General features: G+C 44.5%; 1 protein-coding gene across 5 annotated transcripts in view; it reads left to right on the top strand.

Moving 5' to 3' along the window:
- Positions 1–18,300, top strand: part of MYT1 (myelin transcription factor 1) — a 108,724-nt gene that overhangs the window by 44,608 nt on the left and 45,816 nt on the right. For all 5 annotated transcript variants that reach the window (XM_073309011.2, XM_078848329.1, XM_078848330.1 and 2 more), the window contains exons 3-7: positions 8,709–8,763; positions 10,477–10,507; positions 14,410–14,472; positions 15,757–16,004; positions 17,155–18,036. In XM_073309011.2, coding sequence (XP_073165112.1) covers positions 8,709–8,763; positions 10,477–10,507; positions 14,410–14,472; positions 15,757–16,004; positions 17,155–18,036 — 1,279 coding nt within the window. The remainder of the gene's footprint in view (positions 1–8,708; positions 8,764–10,476; positions 10,508–14,409; positions 14,473–15,756; positions 16,005–17,154; positions 18,037–18,300) is intronic.

Consider the following 18,300-nt stretch of genomic DNA (forward strand, 5'->3'; position numbering starts at 1 on the left):
TATAAAATTCTAAGGTAGGTAGCTTGTTCTATAGTGTCCTTGTAGTATTATTAATACGCTATTGAGCTAATGTACTATAGGGTTAGCATTCTGTAGTTCTTTAGTGTAGTGCAGTATTCAGATCATCAGAGCAGTGTTACATCGTTACAGAGATCCAGGATAAAAGATTGTTGCAGTGCAGGAAAATGCCCAGAGGTTTTCATAGAGGGGCAAGGTTCTGTTTTTTTCAATCTAAGTTAAAATAATAATGATACAAATCTGGGTAGCTTTCCAACCGGGTTATTATGAACACTAGTGAGAAACCAAATGGAAATACCCTGTCAGTCTCCAAGACTGCCAACATGCTCTATGTGACCTGAAATTTCACGTTAAAATGATCTGTCGAGAAGACTTCTCATTGATGAGGCAAAAACTAAAGGACAGTGGTTTCGTATAAATAAGCCTCATAGATGTGAGCCTGACAACACTGAGATCTCAGGATGTTCACTGCTGGCACTGTCAGCTTAAGCCACCAGAGAAAGGTATAATGGGGCTCAGAGGAGAACACTTCCTTGTATTTTTGCACCTTGCTGGGAAATGTCACCCAAGAAAAAAAGGTTTATTTTCTATTCTAATGATCTTTAAAAACCTGACAGCTGTTTGTGTTTGCATGACTCTCATTCCATGTTGCTTTATGGACTCTGGGTATGGGAAGAACTTTATTTCAGATAGGCCCACAGTTTCAAAAGTGCGTGCTTGTGTGTACATGTCTTCCAGAACTATTAGCCTCCATCTGAGCGTGCTATTGGAAATCCATCAAATTAGGAGGGCAGTGTGCCATATAGAGGCCCTCTCCTTTCAGCACTCCACCAAGAGGCCCCCGGCTAATTCAGTAACCATTTAAAGGGGCTTTCGTGGGCTCAGGGGAAAGACACATGCCATGCGGCTATATCTCCTTCCCCCCCACATACATTAAATCTCACGTGTGTTGCATCCCCAGTGTAAAGTAGAGGAATACATCAAGCTCATGCTTGTAAGCCAGAATCGGAAGACAGACGGTGATGTTTTTATCTGACTCAAGCAGGGAGAAACCAATGATATGAAAATACTGACGAGAGCTAAGTGAAATTTGTAAGACATCTTTTTTTTTCACCAAAAAATGCAAATTCAGATTGACCAAAACATTTCACCAAGTTGCCAAATTGTTTTGGGGGAGAAAAGGGTGCCGGGAGGGGGGAATTAAAAATTTCAAAAAAGAATTGAAATGTTTCATTTTGACCGTTTCTAAATTAAATGTTTTGCTATTTCAATTCCAAATGCCCTTTTCGTTTTGAATTTTGCATCATTTGAAAGTAAAACCCCTCAAACTGAACGTTTCATTTTGAATGGACTGTTTGGTTGGACTTTTTGATTGTAGTTTTGCAAATAAAATAAAATAAAATAGGGCTAGCAAAACTAATGCTGGTCCTCGATTTACCTATTGATTTTAAAAAATATATAAATTAATGTTTTATAAGCCCTGCGGAAAAGAATTTTCAGCACAGTACAGAAATGTAAAGCATTCCTTTCTGGAGGAGTTGACCCACAGTTACGTTTTGTTCGGTTATTTGTGGTGCAGCTACTGCACCGAAAAATCTGTTACTTGCACAATTCCAGTGCTCCCCTAGGATTTGAAACCATCTTACTCCACAATAGTATGTGTCTACTGTAACATATTAGGCTAGAATATACAGAATTTAGAAAGTTTTAACTCTGCTTGACAAAACATGTTAAATAGGTAGGTAGTGGAAAGATGGGATTGTTAATGCAAGCCACGCCCTAACTCATTACCGCCCCCAAAGCCCACAGCAAATCTTATTAAAGAACTCAAAACATCTGTTGATTCCATTTTGATGAGTTCCCCAGTGCTGTAGCCATGTGAAGCTCATATCAAGAAATAGAGGGTCTTATCCATGGGAAAATGTGAAAAGGATACATTGCAAAGCCAGCCAGTCCATTTAACACTTCCACATTCCAGTATTTGCAACACCAACAAGTCAAACTGTCAATATCCCTCTGCCTTTTCCACTTGGGGTCATGTGATGGTCTGTCCAAGCTCTGCACAGTTGTTTCTTGTAGTGGCTGCAAAAAGCAGTGATGTGGTGCCAATGATGCTTACCTGTATGTGGGCAGGAAAGCTGGGTGGCTTGCCAAACCTCTCTTCCAAGTCCCAGTGGGAAGTGTTTGCACCCAGACACTTTGTGCACGTTCCAGCCCTGGCCATTCAGAGTTCCGGCCTACTTTTCATCCTGTGTAAGCGTCTGTATGCGTTCTTCTTTGAGGATCGACGCCACTGTGTGTCTGCAAAAGAGCAAAGACTCAGAAGTCCCTCCTGCACTTTATGCAAAAGGTTGTTTGAAAATATGAGACTCAGTGCATACTCCTTCCGTTTCAAAGAGAGGGTTGGTAGTTCAGTCTCCATGGTGACTTAATCCACGGCCTATCTTCTGAGTTTGCTAACAAGAATGGGTTCATTGGTGACTGGCTTTCTGAGTGATTAGGAGCATAAATATGTTGCGTATACTGTGTATGAGGGTACCAATTTCTGGGCATTGGCAGTACTTAACTGGCACAGTTAATGAACAAGCTAGCTATGTTATGAACAAGCTATGAACAAGCTAGCTAGGCTCCAGGCTCGCTTTCCAGTCTACCTTCCCCAAAAGGGCAGGATTAAGACCTGAATATTTTGCCCTTCTGTATTTTATTCCCTTTAAATTGAAGCTCTTCACACCAAAGCGAAGAAGTGCTTCCTGTTGTCCTCTAAAAAAAAAAAAAAAAAAGTCAATACATTGCAAATGGCAAGATGCTCTGGAAAAAGGAATACCACAGCTGTTAGTTCCATCAGTAGGAGTTAGCAGTTTGCAAGCAGCGCCCATTACGCTCTCTGCAGCCCTCTCTATTCTCTGCTTTTTGAATAATTTATCTGCTGGAAATCCAAATTGCCAAGGCCCCAGCAGAATGCTTGCCAATTTCTCTGGGAAAACTGACAAAAAAAAAAAAGAAAAGAAAAAGAAAGAAAGAAAGCTCTAGATTTTATTTCAGCTGAACATAGCCACCTAGCAATCAAACATATTAGTTCTATTGTACAGCATGCATCGGAAGGCATTAGCGAGCTAGCTCAGAGCATGGCACATTTGAAAGGCTCGTAAATGTAATGAAGTCCCGTTGACACCTGCTCCTCTCCACACTTTAAATGTGAGCCATTGGTCCATGGGGAGCCAGGGCTTTAAAAATAGAAATTATAGTAATTGTCTTCTGGGTTATTGGGAAGGTTGTAATAAACGTAGAGAATAACGCTCCGGCACCACAAGACTATAGCTGACAGGATGCATAAATTACTCCAGGTTTTGATTTTTTCCAGCCCCCCTAACAAATGACATAAATCACTGGCTGCTACTGGTGCATTACCAGGGGGTGGAAGGGAGGGCTACGTGGGGAAATTTCATCTTGCTCATTTGAGGCATTTTCTTCAGCAGTGGCACCTCAGGGGGCTTTGTTATCTCCTGGCTTTTAGAAACTAAAATAAACACCTTAGTATGAAAAAATACAGGTGCAAATCGCACTTTCTGCCCGTTCAGTTCTTACCGTAAAGAACCACACACACACACACACATGTTTTGAAAGAGAACATTCAAGAGCTTAAGCGGAATTAGAGTAGGCATTTTGAGTCACACATTTAAATAGAGGCTCTCCTGCTCCTCATTGAAGAACAGATCACGTGGCCAATCGCTGGCTCTTGTGCTGGGCTTTATTCCAATGAGGAGCCAGCATGCTTTGTTTTCATTATACACAATGCCAGCAGAGCAACAGAAAAGGGAAGCAGCACCGTACTGCTCATTACAGTGCATGCTCCAGCTGCACTTTCCAGTTCTTTTCCCTTCCTTCTCCTTTTGAATTTATTTAACCAGTGCTAGGATTCCACACACCCGCTCTTTAAACAGTGGTTTTAGGTTTTAGAGCCACTTCATTTTGTTACATTGCAGAACCTCATCACATGATGGCCAGCAGGACTTTGTTAAGATGAGAACACTTAGTCAGGGACATTCTGGGCAGAAGGCAATTCACCCTTATTAGGACAAATCAGCATTGAATTTTCTTGTGCTGTCTCCAAACCAGACATGTATGATGAAATACCCCCACGAAAATGTATTATCTTCTCCCTCCTCCCCCATGCAACCGTTTTAAATGGACACTAGAATCCCAATTCTCTGCACCACTCTGATAACGCTAAATACATTTGGCTAGGCAGGAGTTCAGGTAATCAAGAGTCAAGGCATTGCAAGAGAAGCAGAGTAATTCCACACTAATGCCTATGGCAGGAGACAGACTGACAGCTCAGCAGAAAAAATTTACTGGGTTCCTGCTCTGCTTGATTCCATGAGAACAGACCTCTGCCTCTACATGGAGTTAATAGGAGATCAGGATCCAAACTGATGTGTGTGTGTGGGGTGGGGGGGAGGGATCTTGCTCCTTTATATATCTGGATTGGAGCCGGGCACAATTCTGCCGATATAAAGAAGTTGCTAACTTCATTCATTTCTTTGACCATCTTTAGGCTGAGAAGTAAACCTGATGCCCTGCCTGCTTTTGAAAGTTTTTAAAGATCCATTGGTGTGTTTCATAAGAGCCTATTCCTATTGTTCTTCTAGCTTCTAACTCCTGTTATACTCTGCCTATTGAGATAGCTTGTGAGGGGGCGCTGGTTTTTATTGGGGAACTGCAGGTGCTGCTGTAATATAAATAATTATTTCTCCTCCTCCTGCCTAAGCTGTTGTGTGGTGCTGACTGTTCAACAGATGCCCTGTTGCACCCCAGAGGTAGCTGCATGGCAGCTTTCACTACTTCACGGTGTGTTGTGATGCTTAATTAATTAATGTCGAGCACTTTGAAGTCCCAAGTATTATTTATTCATGTTGTCATTCCCTACAGAGCATAATGTTTGATGTCCACAATCTAGAGGTCGTCTGGATGCCTCCTTCCATCTGTGTAAAATTTCTCTGAGTGAGGGTAGAGGGGTGCTGTCAAGCGTGCCAAGGGAAAAGCTACACAGAAGATGCTATTCATAGTGCACGACAACAACTTTATTGAACATAAAGACACATGAACAATACAACATGCCCTATACTCACATGCCAATAGATGGCAATTTTTATCTACTAATGCTCTACAAAAGTGCAGATGCCACTTTTATTGCCTAGAAATTTCATAATAGAGGGAATTCATTCAAGGCTGCACAGAGCGATCTCCAGAGCTTGTGGTTTGAGACAAATAAGCTATCCGTCCTATATCTTATTGCTCACTCGAGCCCCTGCTTGCCGCCTGCCAACAATACCAGCCTTGATCATCTGCGTCTCCCCCAAGCATCTCTGTGCTGTCTCCCACAAGGACCCTTGTGGGTGAGAAAAAGCTCCTAGTCCAAATACAGCCACTGTCTTATCTGCCTTCAAAACTCATTTCTGTTGCAATGCACACAGAAAGCTGCCATCTGCTGGAAGCCGGGCAGATGGCGAGTTGCTATTATGGGCGATTTCAGAGGAACAGCCGTGTTAGTCTGTATTCGCAAAAAGAAAAGGAGGACTTGTGGCACCTTAGAGACTAACCAATTTATTTGAGCATGAGCCTAGTGGACGGTGAACTGGATTGGGCATCGGAAGACCTAAGTTTTATTTCTGGCTCTGCCGTTGGCCTGGTGGATGACCTGAGGCAAGTCACTTCACCCCTCAGTGCCTCAGTTTCCCCATTGGGGGTAATGGGATAATGGCTTACCTCCTTTGAGATCTACTGATGGAAAGTATTATAAGAGATAGGAGTTATTATTATAACCACTACTGATTGTCTGAGAACTGCACCCCCAGCCGGGCTGGGCTAAAACATCCCATTGTATTTGTTACCTGTCTTCCTCTATACTTTTTAGTCTTATCCACCTGGTATGTCTCATCTTGTAGCATGTAAGCTATTAGTGGTACAGACTGTCATTTTACTGTATGTTTGTACAGCACCTAACACAATAGGGCACTGACCTGGTAGAGGCTTCTCGGAGCTACACCAATATAAATGTTTGATAATAATAATAAATGGCTGTGCAGATCCCAGTGACCTATTACAATTTTGACACATATATGTTAAATAACACTAATAAAAAGCACATGGAAAGAGTTGCACGGCACCTTGCTGAATTTTTTTTTTCAGCTATGCCTGATACAGTGTTGGAATGGCCCCATGACTCAGAAATGGAGTGAAATGCCAGAAATGTGGAGGTTGCATTCAGATAAAGTTCTAAAAGTTTAGATGCTAATCAGAACCTCATCCAAACCTTGCTGAGGCTCAGTCTTCACCGCCAAACAATGGGTACTGCTTTGCATCAAGCCAGATAATTCCATGTAAAATCCTTGTGGAAACAAGGCACAAATAGTTATTACATCAATGTAGTTAGGTGAGATCAACCCTACACCTAGGGTGACCAGATATCCCGATATTATCAGGACCATCCTAATATTAGGGGCTTTGTCTTCTATAGGCAACTATCCCTTTGCCCTCCCCACAAAAAATAGTGTCCCAATTTTTCACACTTGCTATCTGGTCACCCTATCTACACCCTACCCAACTCGGGATTTACCGCAGCTGGCTACATACAGGTAAAAACTACAGTGCCTTGTCTCCACTAGGGTTTCACACCGACTTAGCTGTCTCTATGGAAAAGCACACCTTTTTCAGCCAAGGCATAGCCTTGTCTGCAAACCTGGGCCTACTGAAGTCAATGGGACTGCTCCATGTGGGTAAAGGTAAGCATGTATGCTTGCAGGATTGAGACCCTAGTCTGTAAATCTCACCGGAATGGGTTGCAATATTCCCAGTAGAGTCCGGTTCAAGTTGGGCTTGGGGTAGTGCAGTATAGCCCTCTTTGCAGGTGTGCCAACAATTCTGGTGGATATGAAAGCAGGAAGCACAAAGGTGCATGTGTGTGTAAATATTTTTCCAAAAGGTCTGCTCTGGTACAGAGAGGAATTAATTCAGGGAAGTCCTATGGCCTGCAGGATACATAGGCTTGGTAGAATTTGATTTTTATATTTTTATCATTTTGATGGATAATATCGATGTTTGTTTACTTTTAAGGCTCTTTTTAATGTTTATACATTTAAATTTTCAGAGTTGGGCAAAATTATGGGGCGTCAGGATTTTTTTCTTCTTCTATTTTTATTGATTTAAATTTTCACTGTCGTGGGAAGTTATGGGAGGTCAGACATTGGGGGGGGGGGTCAGACCCTAATTATTCCATGACAGTAGACAGTGAGATTCCAAAAGTTAAAGCTTTATAACTATTAAAACATGAGTTGTCAATGTCACGTGTGAAAATATACAAAGTAAATATCTTGAAACAAACTCCAGGTTCTCAAGCAGCATTTTTCTTACCTTGCCTATCGGTGAATTTCAATTATCATCAGTAGGAAATATTTTGTCATTGGTTTGTGTGTGTACGATGAAATCAACATTTACCAATAAAAATCCAACCCTTCCAACCCAAGGTATCCAGGAGGTCAGAAAAGATGGTCGCCCTAGTCCCTTCTGACCTTAGAACATATTACATTTTTCTAAAGTTAACTGAATTTCTTGTCATTCATAAAAGGGTTGATTTGAGTTTGGGGGAAAGGTGTGGGCTAGTTCTGGTATCCCCTAGTTACCATGTCTGTTAATAAAGCATGATTGTTGTTTGTGTGGGGAAAATGTCTTTGTACCTTAGTCCAGCTATTACACCACTAGGTGGGGTTTTGAAGACCTCTGGATAACATTTCCCGTGTGCAGAGGGGAGAATTTCACCCACTATGATTTTATTCCGTTCTAAAGTTCATCTGGTCATGCTGAAGTTCATCTGGTCCCTCAAGGCTGTAGCTATTTTCCTTCATGCATACAGCTGGGAAAAGAAGTTGATAGGTTTTTGGATACAGATTTAGGGCCTCATCCGATGATATGGTGTCACCCTCTACTCTCGCTGCCTTCAGCAGGGTCTGCCTTTGCAGGGTCTGGCTCCAAAATTGTGTCCTTTCCCCCACCTCTTCCTGGGATGAAAACATGCAAGTTTTTTTATACTTGAAGGGACAAACCCTCAACTGGTTCAAGGAAGTCAGTGGAACAATGCCATTTTGCAACAGTGGGTGCTCAGCCCCTAAAAAGCAATGTCTGCAAAACAAAGCCAGCTATTTACTTGGTGGGCCAGAATAGCATGTCCATTCTCCCACTGCGTAGCACCTATCTCAGAAGTCCTATTGACTTCAGTGGGATCACTAGTGGTTTAAAATACCCTGATTATCATCAAATAGTGTCACAAGCTGAGCATGCAGAAATACTTTGGGTGAAATTCTGGACCCATCAAAATCAATGGCAAAATTCCCACTGACTTCAATAAGGCCATGTTTTCAGCCATTTGGTCCATAGAGCAAGAGAAATGCTACGTTCCTATTGGGTGAAGTCTTCATATTATAGGGAAAAGACAAATCAGGGCTCCTCCCCTTAGAGTCAACCCAGCAAAGTTAGTCTGGCCTTAATTTAAAAGGTAATATAATCAGTATCTTTCTCAAAAAAGACAATCCAGCCTCCCCAGCTCCAAGCACTTATATTGGGGAACGGTTTCCCATACATTCTATGTGACTGAGACTTTTTTTTTAAATGCTAATTTTGTCGCTGTTTGATTCCAGATGAGTTTAGAAACTGATGATAAGAGAGCACGCACACGATCAAAGTCTATCAGAGGTGAGCCATTTATTCTCCTCCTGTGTGGAATTACATCTGAGGTTAATGTGCTCCGTTTTTTCCAAGCAGGCTCTCCTTTCAGACCCAGAAACACTGCTTCCCCGCCTCCCCCAAACCCAGGAGATCTGTTCACAAAAACAGCTCGAGCAATAAACACTTACACCCCACATAGTATTTAACCTTCCCTCCTCCACCCTGCAAAAAAAAAAAAATCCCTTCCATGCTTAGTTCTATAGGCATCGTGATCGCTTCAGATCAGTTCCAGAGGCTTTCATCATGCATGCTCCGCTGGAGGCTTTGAAGTTGAACATCTGAGAGTGCCTGGCAGAGGCTGTACATGCTGCAGAAGCAAACAGGCCGTCTCATGGCGGGGACTGGAGGACAAATGACTCGTTAATTCAAAGCTTGATTGCTATTTATTTTCCAGCTTTACAAAAAATAATAATGTATATTTCATCCTCTAGATGCCTTTTCCCTACAAAGGGGAAGATGCTGTAATCTATTCTGCAGTGTGTAAAGTCATATCCAGATCATTGGTACCCTGTGTAATGATTACAGATCAACCTCGGAATTTATTTTGTCTCTTTTCTGTGTGTATGGATCTGATGCATTTCAAAGGTCATTGAAAGTGAGGAACTAATAGCACTGGTGAAAATAGAGGGTGATGCGTGAAGGAATTATGCAACTTCATCCACACAGCTGGGCCATTGCGCCTCACTCCACGCTGACCTACATCATTCTCCTTCTAGGCATTTGCTTCCCTCAGAAATCAGATACAGCCAATTGTGCTGAATCGTGCCACATTATGTGGTAGTTTTTGTAATATATATAATGCTCATTAGGGATTATAATGAGACCAGCCTGATTCTGTTTATTTTCCCACCTTAAACCTGCCTGAAACTCATTTAAACCCAGGTCTCCTGATGTGAAAAGGTAATTTCTTGGATAGACCATGCTACTTACTGTTGCCTCCAGTTTGTTGAAGTTTGTGAGTCACTCCATTGAGATTTGGATCCCCCAGAAACCCAATTAGCTCAAACAAACTGAGCAGCTGTGTTATGCCTTTTAGCCTGTGCCACATGGCATGTTTCCTTTTTTTTTTCTTTTTTCTTTTTCTTTTTCCTGGCTGTTTGGATTCCTGGCTGGACATCAGGTTTTCAGTAAAGATCCAGTAATGTCATCTGTATTACTCAGAAATGAAGAATCATCCCTAAAAATCTAGAGCCTGGGCTATCGTTACAAAAGGGATTAAAATGAGAAACTAGAAAAATGCAAATGTAGAAAACTATTTCAAATGCATATGAACTGCCAAAAAACTGAAGAGACATGAGAGAACTCAGTCAGTTCCTTTACCAGTAGAGGTCCAGATCCTGAGCTGGTTTAAATCAAGGTAGCTCAATTGATTTCAATATTGCCATGCTAGTTTACACCAGCTAAGAATCTGGCTCAGTGTGCGTGTGTGTTTGTGTCTACATAGAGATGTAGGCCCTTTCCCTGAAAACACTACATGCTTAATTGTAACACGCTTAAAGTTAAGCATGTGTGTAAGTGTTAGCAGGTTGAGGGCTGCAGACAGTTTATGCTTTTCTATTTACTATGTAGCCTTGCATAGTTTACGATCGAGCATGACTTAGCTCAGCAGTGGCAGAGGAATCTGTGTTTTTACTCACGGCCTTGTTTCTTTCCACTCTTGTTTCCTGTCCCTCTGCTCAGTGCCCACGGAACTCATAGGACAGGAGGTGAGGTAAGAAAATTTTCTTCTCAGCCTCATAGCTTGGGGAGGGAGAGGGATTCTGGCCCATTCCTTAAGGAAATAAAAGCTGTGGAAAGCATTAGATGGGGCAAATCTATTACCAAGCCCAGGCCCAACCCTAACTCCTCCCGCAGCCCCTTCTTCTGCCCCTCCCACTTGGCGAGTCCCATTCTATGGCTATAGGGAAGGGGAAGAAAAATGAACAGGATTTTAGCTGTGTTACAGTTTCCTGTACATCATGTAGCCAGACACTCAGGGCTTGGCCCTAGGTAAGTCCCCTTTGCACCAGCCCAGAGTGAAAAGGGACCCTAGGAGGGTAAGGGAATCCCCGGAGTTATAGCAGATTGAAACAGGAGGGGAGAGCTCTCATTGAACCAGTGTAGGGGAAAGCTGTAAGGGAACACTGCTTACGCACGCCAGGCAGAAGAGAGGGAGCTGCCCTCTGCACTTCCCCATTCCCACTTACTTTAATGGCGGGGAATCTGGCTTTTACCATCCACTACCCCCTCCATGCAAGGTGCATTCTGTGGTGAGCTGAGGGCAGGAGGCGGCCGGATAAGGATGAGAAGGAGCAATCTTTGGCTGGCAGGGAAGCCCCGGGGGGACTGTTCCAGCTGGTGTTAATTAGAGCAGCCCTGTGACTGCCCTATTGCTAGGCCCCACTCCAGCCCATAACCAGTCCCAGGAGCAAAGGAGGTAAAATGATGCACCAAGGACTAACTCAGCCAAGGATCCAGCCCCCAGAGGGAATTGCATCCTTAAATAATGGCACTTGGAAAAGTATCGTTATGTACAATGGTTAAAAGCAAACCTCCCCTTCCGTCTCTTGTGTCCTCCCCCTGCTCCCATTCCTGGATCATTCTCTGGTTCCCTTCCCCTCTTGTCACTTCTGTCCTCCTCCCCTATCGATGTTCCTGGTCTCTGTCTCTCCTTCCATCCCCTCCCCTGCCTTACAGGATGGATTTTAAAATTATTTAGCCCCACAGGTACAGGATAAGATTTTCCATCGGTAAAGATCTGATGCCCACTCCCCACGTCAGCCTGGTCATCCCTTAGCCCGATGACTGAGATGTTCAGGAGGTCCTGTTGTTCATTTGATGTAGCTTGCATGCTAGCAACAGCAAGAGAAAAAACTGGAGCAAACCGTTGCAGTCTTACGAAGCTTTTTATTATAAATCACTGGCTTCTGGATCTCTCAGATCTCTGTAAAACTGACATAAGTGCTTATGCAAGAGGAGGATTCACTAACCTGGGCATGTGCTAATGGCAGGGGCTGCATTTTCTAGTGACCTCTATTAGAAAGCTTTCCATGTCAAAGAGTAATTGGAGCTTAACTGTCCTAATTTCTTCGAGTTTCTGCTCCTACGCTCTGCTATGACTCCTAAGAGACTAGCATGGGGGATGCTGGGCATTACACTTCCCTAACTTTTATTGCTGAATACTCGAGTGGAGGTGGTAATTGAAGCAGGTGACATATTTCAGGGGCAGCACAGAGTGCTCCACACAGCCATCTCTGCAGCTGTCACCTAATTGCCTGATTAACTGGACGATTAATCGACTAATTGGAAGCTAGGCATCGTCTGCATGACAATAAGAAGGCTTTTGTAAAAGTATTAAAGCTCTTGAGAGAGAGAGAGAAATTGGTGAATGTTGTAAAGAAGGGAGAACCATTAACAAACCATGGAGCCCTTTGCCACTCATGACCCCTGCCAAGATGTAAGAAATTTCCATCTCCAAGGATTTCACAAATCAAAGTCCTAGGCCAAGATTGAATGACCTGGCATTCCAGAAAGCACTGAGCGCCCACCCTCTGAATATTGGACACCTTTGAAGTTGTCTAAAGCTAGGCACCAAAAATTGAGCCATCTAAAATCACGAGTCACTTTAGATACATTTGGCTCAGATCCTCTGGGCTATTATCTTTTTTTTTTTTTAACCACAGGCTGTAATTTACTGCCTTAAAAAGGGGAATCAGCCTTAACTGATTCAGCAAAGTTTAGAAATGCTCATAACATCTTCATCAGAGCTGTTCTTGTTCCACACTAAATAAGCCTTTTTATTTTTTCAGGCAAGTCATTGCTAGCTTAACCACTGCGCTGCGTGCAGTCACTTAGAGTGTGTCTGGGGCTGTTCAGAACAGAGCAATCTCAGTCATGACTGAAGGCAATTCAAATTAAATAGACTTTAAGATCATCAGTAAAGGGGAGGGGGACCTTCTTCCAATTATGCACATTAGCCTGGAGAGATCTTCTTATGTATGATCTCGAGCATGTCACTTGGAAGAATCCTCTGAGCTGCCACTTCCACTCATACGAGGAACCCCGTGAAAGGTGCAGTTTGGTTTGAGCATATGCACCGGACAAAGGCTAGGAGGCCAAAGAGAACACTGTGCATCCTCCCAGTTGATCGTGTGAGTTAAAGGAGGATCATCACCTCAGATATAAAGCAGGTCACAAGTCAGTTTATTGCAAAAGGCAGCCCTGGGGTTTCAATGTTACAAGGACATGTAGCAGGACCAGGAGGGTTTTGAGACAAGATAGGTCTAAGACCTTGCTGGGAGTTCAGATTTTTGAGTCTCTGGCTTCAGCTTTCCTGCCGGTCAGCAAGCTCCCAAACACAAAATGAACAGGGCAGTGCTTCTGTTCTCCTAGGGCTCCCTGCCCTGAATTCTGGTCAGCAAAGTGCGGCACTGCATCAGCTTCCATCTGGACCTTGGCCAGGAGTTAACCCTCAGAACTGCCTGGCTCAGCTGGGCTAGTTCATAGGGACACCCGTGGGGGGAGGAGGGGAGGGAAGATCCTGAAGAGTTGCTGCCGTTTCAGCAGCCAGCAGGTGGCAAGGGCCTGGCACAGGGCACACTGCACATGCAGAGCAGGACCTGGGTGCCGGCCGCAGCACCACTCCCCGCCACATCGTGCACGGATGCTAGTTACGAGATCACTATGCGTGCGGCGGCATGTGCACTCAGCAAACCCCCCTGGCAAGTTGCATCTCGTGACCAGCAACTGGCAAGAGAGTTGAGAAACCAGCCAGGCCAGTCAAAAAGTGGTCAAGCCGTGTCCCAGGTGGTCCCCCTTGCTTTGCAGCCTCTGGCAGTAGCCAAAGCCTAATGTACATCCGCCAGGGAAACTGGCTGAAGCTGCTTTTCAGCCTTTGGAGCCCCTATAATTCCTGAAGACTGGGCTATCTGTAGGGGTGACATTTACCAGTGCAGAGGAACTATGCAAAGCAGCATCTTCCACTTCAGTCCGTCTAAGGGCTGAGTAGTGCCTAAGGTTTCTGGAGCCCTCTGCACTGAGATTGCCGCTTCAGCTGAGCAGAAGCCAGGGCAGGGGAGCTTGTGAATTTTGTCCAACATGCTCTGACTCCTATCACCAAAGGCCTGGCTTCCCATGTCCATTCCTCAACCTGGCCTCCTCAATAGGTCCCCCATTCCTAGCATCCTCAAACAATGCTTGTCTGACAAGCCATAAAACGAAATTTTAAAAAATGATTTATTTTATGCACTAGTGAAAAAAAAAATAAAACAACAACAAAACTAAACAGTGACCGTGGGAGGCAGGGTACGGTAGTTGTCTTGGGTTTAAAGGCTTGCTTTTACACATGCAAATCTTTAATTAAACATACTCATAAAACTATAATGAACCGTTCATTTAATTAAATGGGGTGACTCATTTCATTAATTTTTAGCAAACTGCAAAGCCGCCATCCTGCCCTCCTTGCTTGGAATTCAAAGGGATGAAATGAACTATTTAAAGGAAATTATCTTCCCGTTTGCAGTTTTTGTTCCTTCTGCACAGATTCTTTTTAACTCTCCATAGTTTATATATTTTAATTAAAACGCATTCTCCAAGTCATCGCCATTCTTGTTGCTTGATTGTTTCCCTCTCAAGCTGCCCTACCCCAGGATGTAATGGCTCAGGACACATCCGTGGAAAGTATGCAAGACACAGAAGGTAAGATTTGGTCTGGAGGATTTCCAGTCTAAGGAACCTCAATGCCAGTGGTAGAGAGAGATGTAAGAATCAAGACAGACTGACCCTGATCCAGCTCCATTGACTACAATGGGAGTTGGATCAGGGTCCTAAATGAGCTTTACCAAACTCACAGCTGATGCGGAAAGGAATACACTGTGTTGCTATACAATGGGTTTATTAATTCTGCTGAGATGTCTTCAGGCTGAAGACTTGGTCTGCTTGCTACTTGCATGCATGGTAGAGGGGAATGGGGTGGGAAATAATAGTTTTTTTGGCTGCCTTGGAGTCCATTCTTCTGCTAACAGATTTTTCATCAGTGCATTATACTGTGCACATCTGGACTCCTGGTGCCCATGAGTTAAATATGCCACTATGGCTGGATCTGAATACCAGTTCTAGTTTTATAGCTAGAAGCAACCAACAGCCTTTAGTATCCAACAGTGTCCAAGGTAGAAACAACTGGGCCTAGCGTAAATTGTGATGGCAGATATAAGATGCAGGGGTGTCCAACCTGAGCCTGAGAAGGAGACAGAATTTACCAATGTACATTGCCAAAGAGCCACAGTAATACGTCAGCAGCCCCCCAGCAGCTCTCCCACCCTGCTCCCAGCACCTCCCACCCACCGGCAGCCCCGCCAATCAGCACCTCCCCCTCCCTCCTTCCCTGCACCTCCCGATCCGCTGTTTTGTGGCGTGCAGGAGGCTTGGGGGAGGGGAGGGGGAAGGAAACGAGGGCATGGCAGGATCAGGGGAGGGGACGGGAAGGGGTGGAGAGGAGGAAGGCCTGTGGCAGAGCCAGAGGTTGAGCAGTGAGCAACCCCTGGCACATTGGAAAGTTGGCGCCAGCCCAGGAGTCGGTGCCTGTACAAGGAGCCGCAGGTTAACTTCTGAAGAGCCGCATGTGGCTCCGGAGCCCCAGGTTGGCCACCCCTGATAAGATGCCATAGGACTAAATGTTTTTACTGGGTTATACGAACTCCCAGTGATCTCTGAGCGAAAACTGAGTAAAGGCATCAGGAGCTGGCCCATTCATAGGTGAGTTTCTTTAGAGAAGAGTGAAAAAGAATGAAGGCCAGATCTGCAGCTTGGTCAACAGAGCTAGGACATATAAACCAGCTGAAGACCTGGCCCTCCCTATGCATTGCCCATTTCTCTTTAGTCCTTAAAGGACTTTTTTACCTCTTGCTTCATTGATAAAGCCTCCATTTCTGAGGTCTTGCTCAGACATGCCTCCCTCATGCAATGAGTCCTCTTTCCCTCTAGTTTACAAAGCTGCCCTCTAGCAAAGAAGAGGAAACTTCAGGATGCTGAGGCCGAGCATCTGGTGTCAAAGAGAAAATCCCATCCCCTGAAGCTGGCCCTTGATGAAGGTTACAACGTGGACAGCGATGGGAGCGAGGAGACAGAGGTGAAGGAGGAGTCTGTCACTGACGAATCAGAGGGGACTTTGGAGGAGGAAGAGGCAGAGACGATAGAACAGGAGGAGACCCCCAGCCCTGAGCCAGCGGAAGGTGCTTTATCATTATTGATTGCAGAGCTTATTTTACAGATGGACACAGGGAAGTGAGTGTTAATAGTGAAGAGTTATAGCACCTCTGAATTATGTATAGGATGGGTTCTTCCATTATTATATTTAGTGGAAGAACAACAGAAAAGACCTGTTTAATCTGAGAAGGGATGTTCCTGGCTATGCTGGTCACAGACTGTCTCCAACATCTTAAAAATAAGAGTTTTTCCATCAGTGACGATTCCTGGGGAAGGAACTATGTAGAGTATAAAAGCATTTCTCTGTGTGGCTCAATAGGTAAAGCAATGGGAAAGGCAACTTGGAGTCTTGGATCCTGATCCAGAGACAGGTTATGAGCTTCTCTATTGTCTTCAGCCTGTGGAACTCATTGCCGGAGGATGTTGTGAAGACCAAAACTATAACAGGGTTCAAAAAAGAACTAGAAAAGTTCATGGAGGATAGGTCCATCAATGGCTATTAGCCAGGATGGGCAGGGATGCAACACCATTCTCTGCCAGAAGCTGGGTATGGACGACAGGGGATGGATCACTTGATGATTACCTGTTCTGTTCATTCCCTCTGGGGCACCTGACATTGGCCACTGTTGGAAGAAAGGATATTGGGCTAGATGGACCATTTGTCTGACCCAGGATGACTGTTCTTATGCTCAGTGGTCACAGAGTAAGACTCCTAGGTCCAAATTCATGCCACCTTCATGGGCTTTGGGAGGAGGTGTATGTGCGTAACCAGGGAAGAGTTTTGGCCCTCGGATCTTAGCCTTCTCCCATATCTCTTTCCTTGTAAATGTATTCATGCATTATGGACCTCTGTTTATTAAGGCAATTTGCATCAGCCTCCAATGGAGTGCTCTTTAGCATGAAAACATCACCTTGGGCTAGTGCAGGCAACATGCAAAAATGTGTAGCTGATGGTTTCTGATGGCTCAGTGGAGAAAATAGATATCTGAAGGTGTTGCTCATCTTATCAGTGGGAATCATTTTAAAATGGAAATCCCTTTTTTTACCTGCTATTACTAAATGCATTAAATCAGGTTCACCCAGGGCATAACAGCAAGACTTGGGGTTCAATTAAGCTGAAAGGAGACAAAAAGTTCTTTATGAGCTTATAATGTTTTTTCTTCTTCCTTTTTGCAGTAAGAAGCCCAGCAAAATCATCACGCTATGGACAAAATGCAGCTACCAGTACACCCGGCCCTAGCAAGGCCAATTACAGCAGCTATCAAGAAATCATTGCCAACTCTCTCCTAAATCTAGGCCAAATAGCAGAAGAAACCCTTGCAATAGAGGGGCAGCTGCCTGAAAATGAACTGCAGGTCTCCAAGCCTCCTGTTAATGTTGTGCACCTGGTTCACGAAGGGGCGGAAGAAGAGGTGGTCGAGGAGGAATGTGACAAGGAAATTATCATCCAAACTGAGGATGCAGAGGAAGTTATTGAGGTCACTAGCGAACGTAGCAGTGAATTGTGTCCAGAGCATCGGGACGACATGAACTGTGAGGAGTCCTGCAAGTTGCAAAAGGCCATGCAAGCAGAAGCAGAAGAGGAAGAAGAGGAGGAGGAGGAAGAGGAGGAGGAGGAGGAAGAAGAAGAAGAAGAAGAGGAGGAGGAGGAAGAAGAGGAGGAGGAGGAGGAGGAAGAGGAAGAAGAGGAGGAGATAGCACCTGAAGTGATCTGTGAAGAAACTCCTCAGACATCTCGGGACTCCCAGAAAACCCACTGTGAAGGGCGGTTCAGCCCAAAACCTGAGTACTCGGTCATCGTGGAGGTCAGATCAGATGACGACAAAGATGACGATGCTCGGTCCCAGAAATCTGCCGTGACCGATGAGTCTGAAATGTACGACATGATGACCAGAGGGAACCTGGGGCTGCTGGAGCAGGCCATTGCACTCAAAGCCGAGCAGGTTAAGATCATGAGGGAGCCCAGCCGCCTGCCAGGGGAGCATGTAAAGCATTTCCAGGTGGACGAAAAACAAAACAAACCTTTGGACACTATCAGAAAAAACTACTACAGCAAAGGTGGAGTATCTGAACAACCTTCCATGCACCATCTTTCTCCCCAGCAGCCTTGGACTGTGAAAGAATCTGAGCTTCACTGCTAAGTGTCCCATGAAAACTACCTGGTTGTGGATTTTCAAGCTCGGTTTGGTGATTGAGCCACATAGTTCCTGTTACTCTCAGTGGGAATTGCGTGGCAAGTCCCCTAGTTGGCTTTGAAAATCTCAACCTGTACCTCTAAGACAGAAATGGCAAAAGCGATGCAGAGTGGATAATCTGGGAGAC

Source organism: Lepidochelys kempii, chromosome 13, assembly GCF_965140285.1.
Source record: "Lepidochelys kempii isolate rLepKem1 chromosome 13, rLepKem1.hap1, whole genome shotgun sequence".
Classification (NCBI taxonomy): domain Eukaryota; kingdom Metazoa; phylum Chordata; order Testudines; family Cheloniidae; genus Lepidochelys; species Lepidochelys kempii.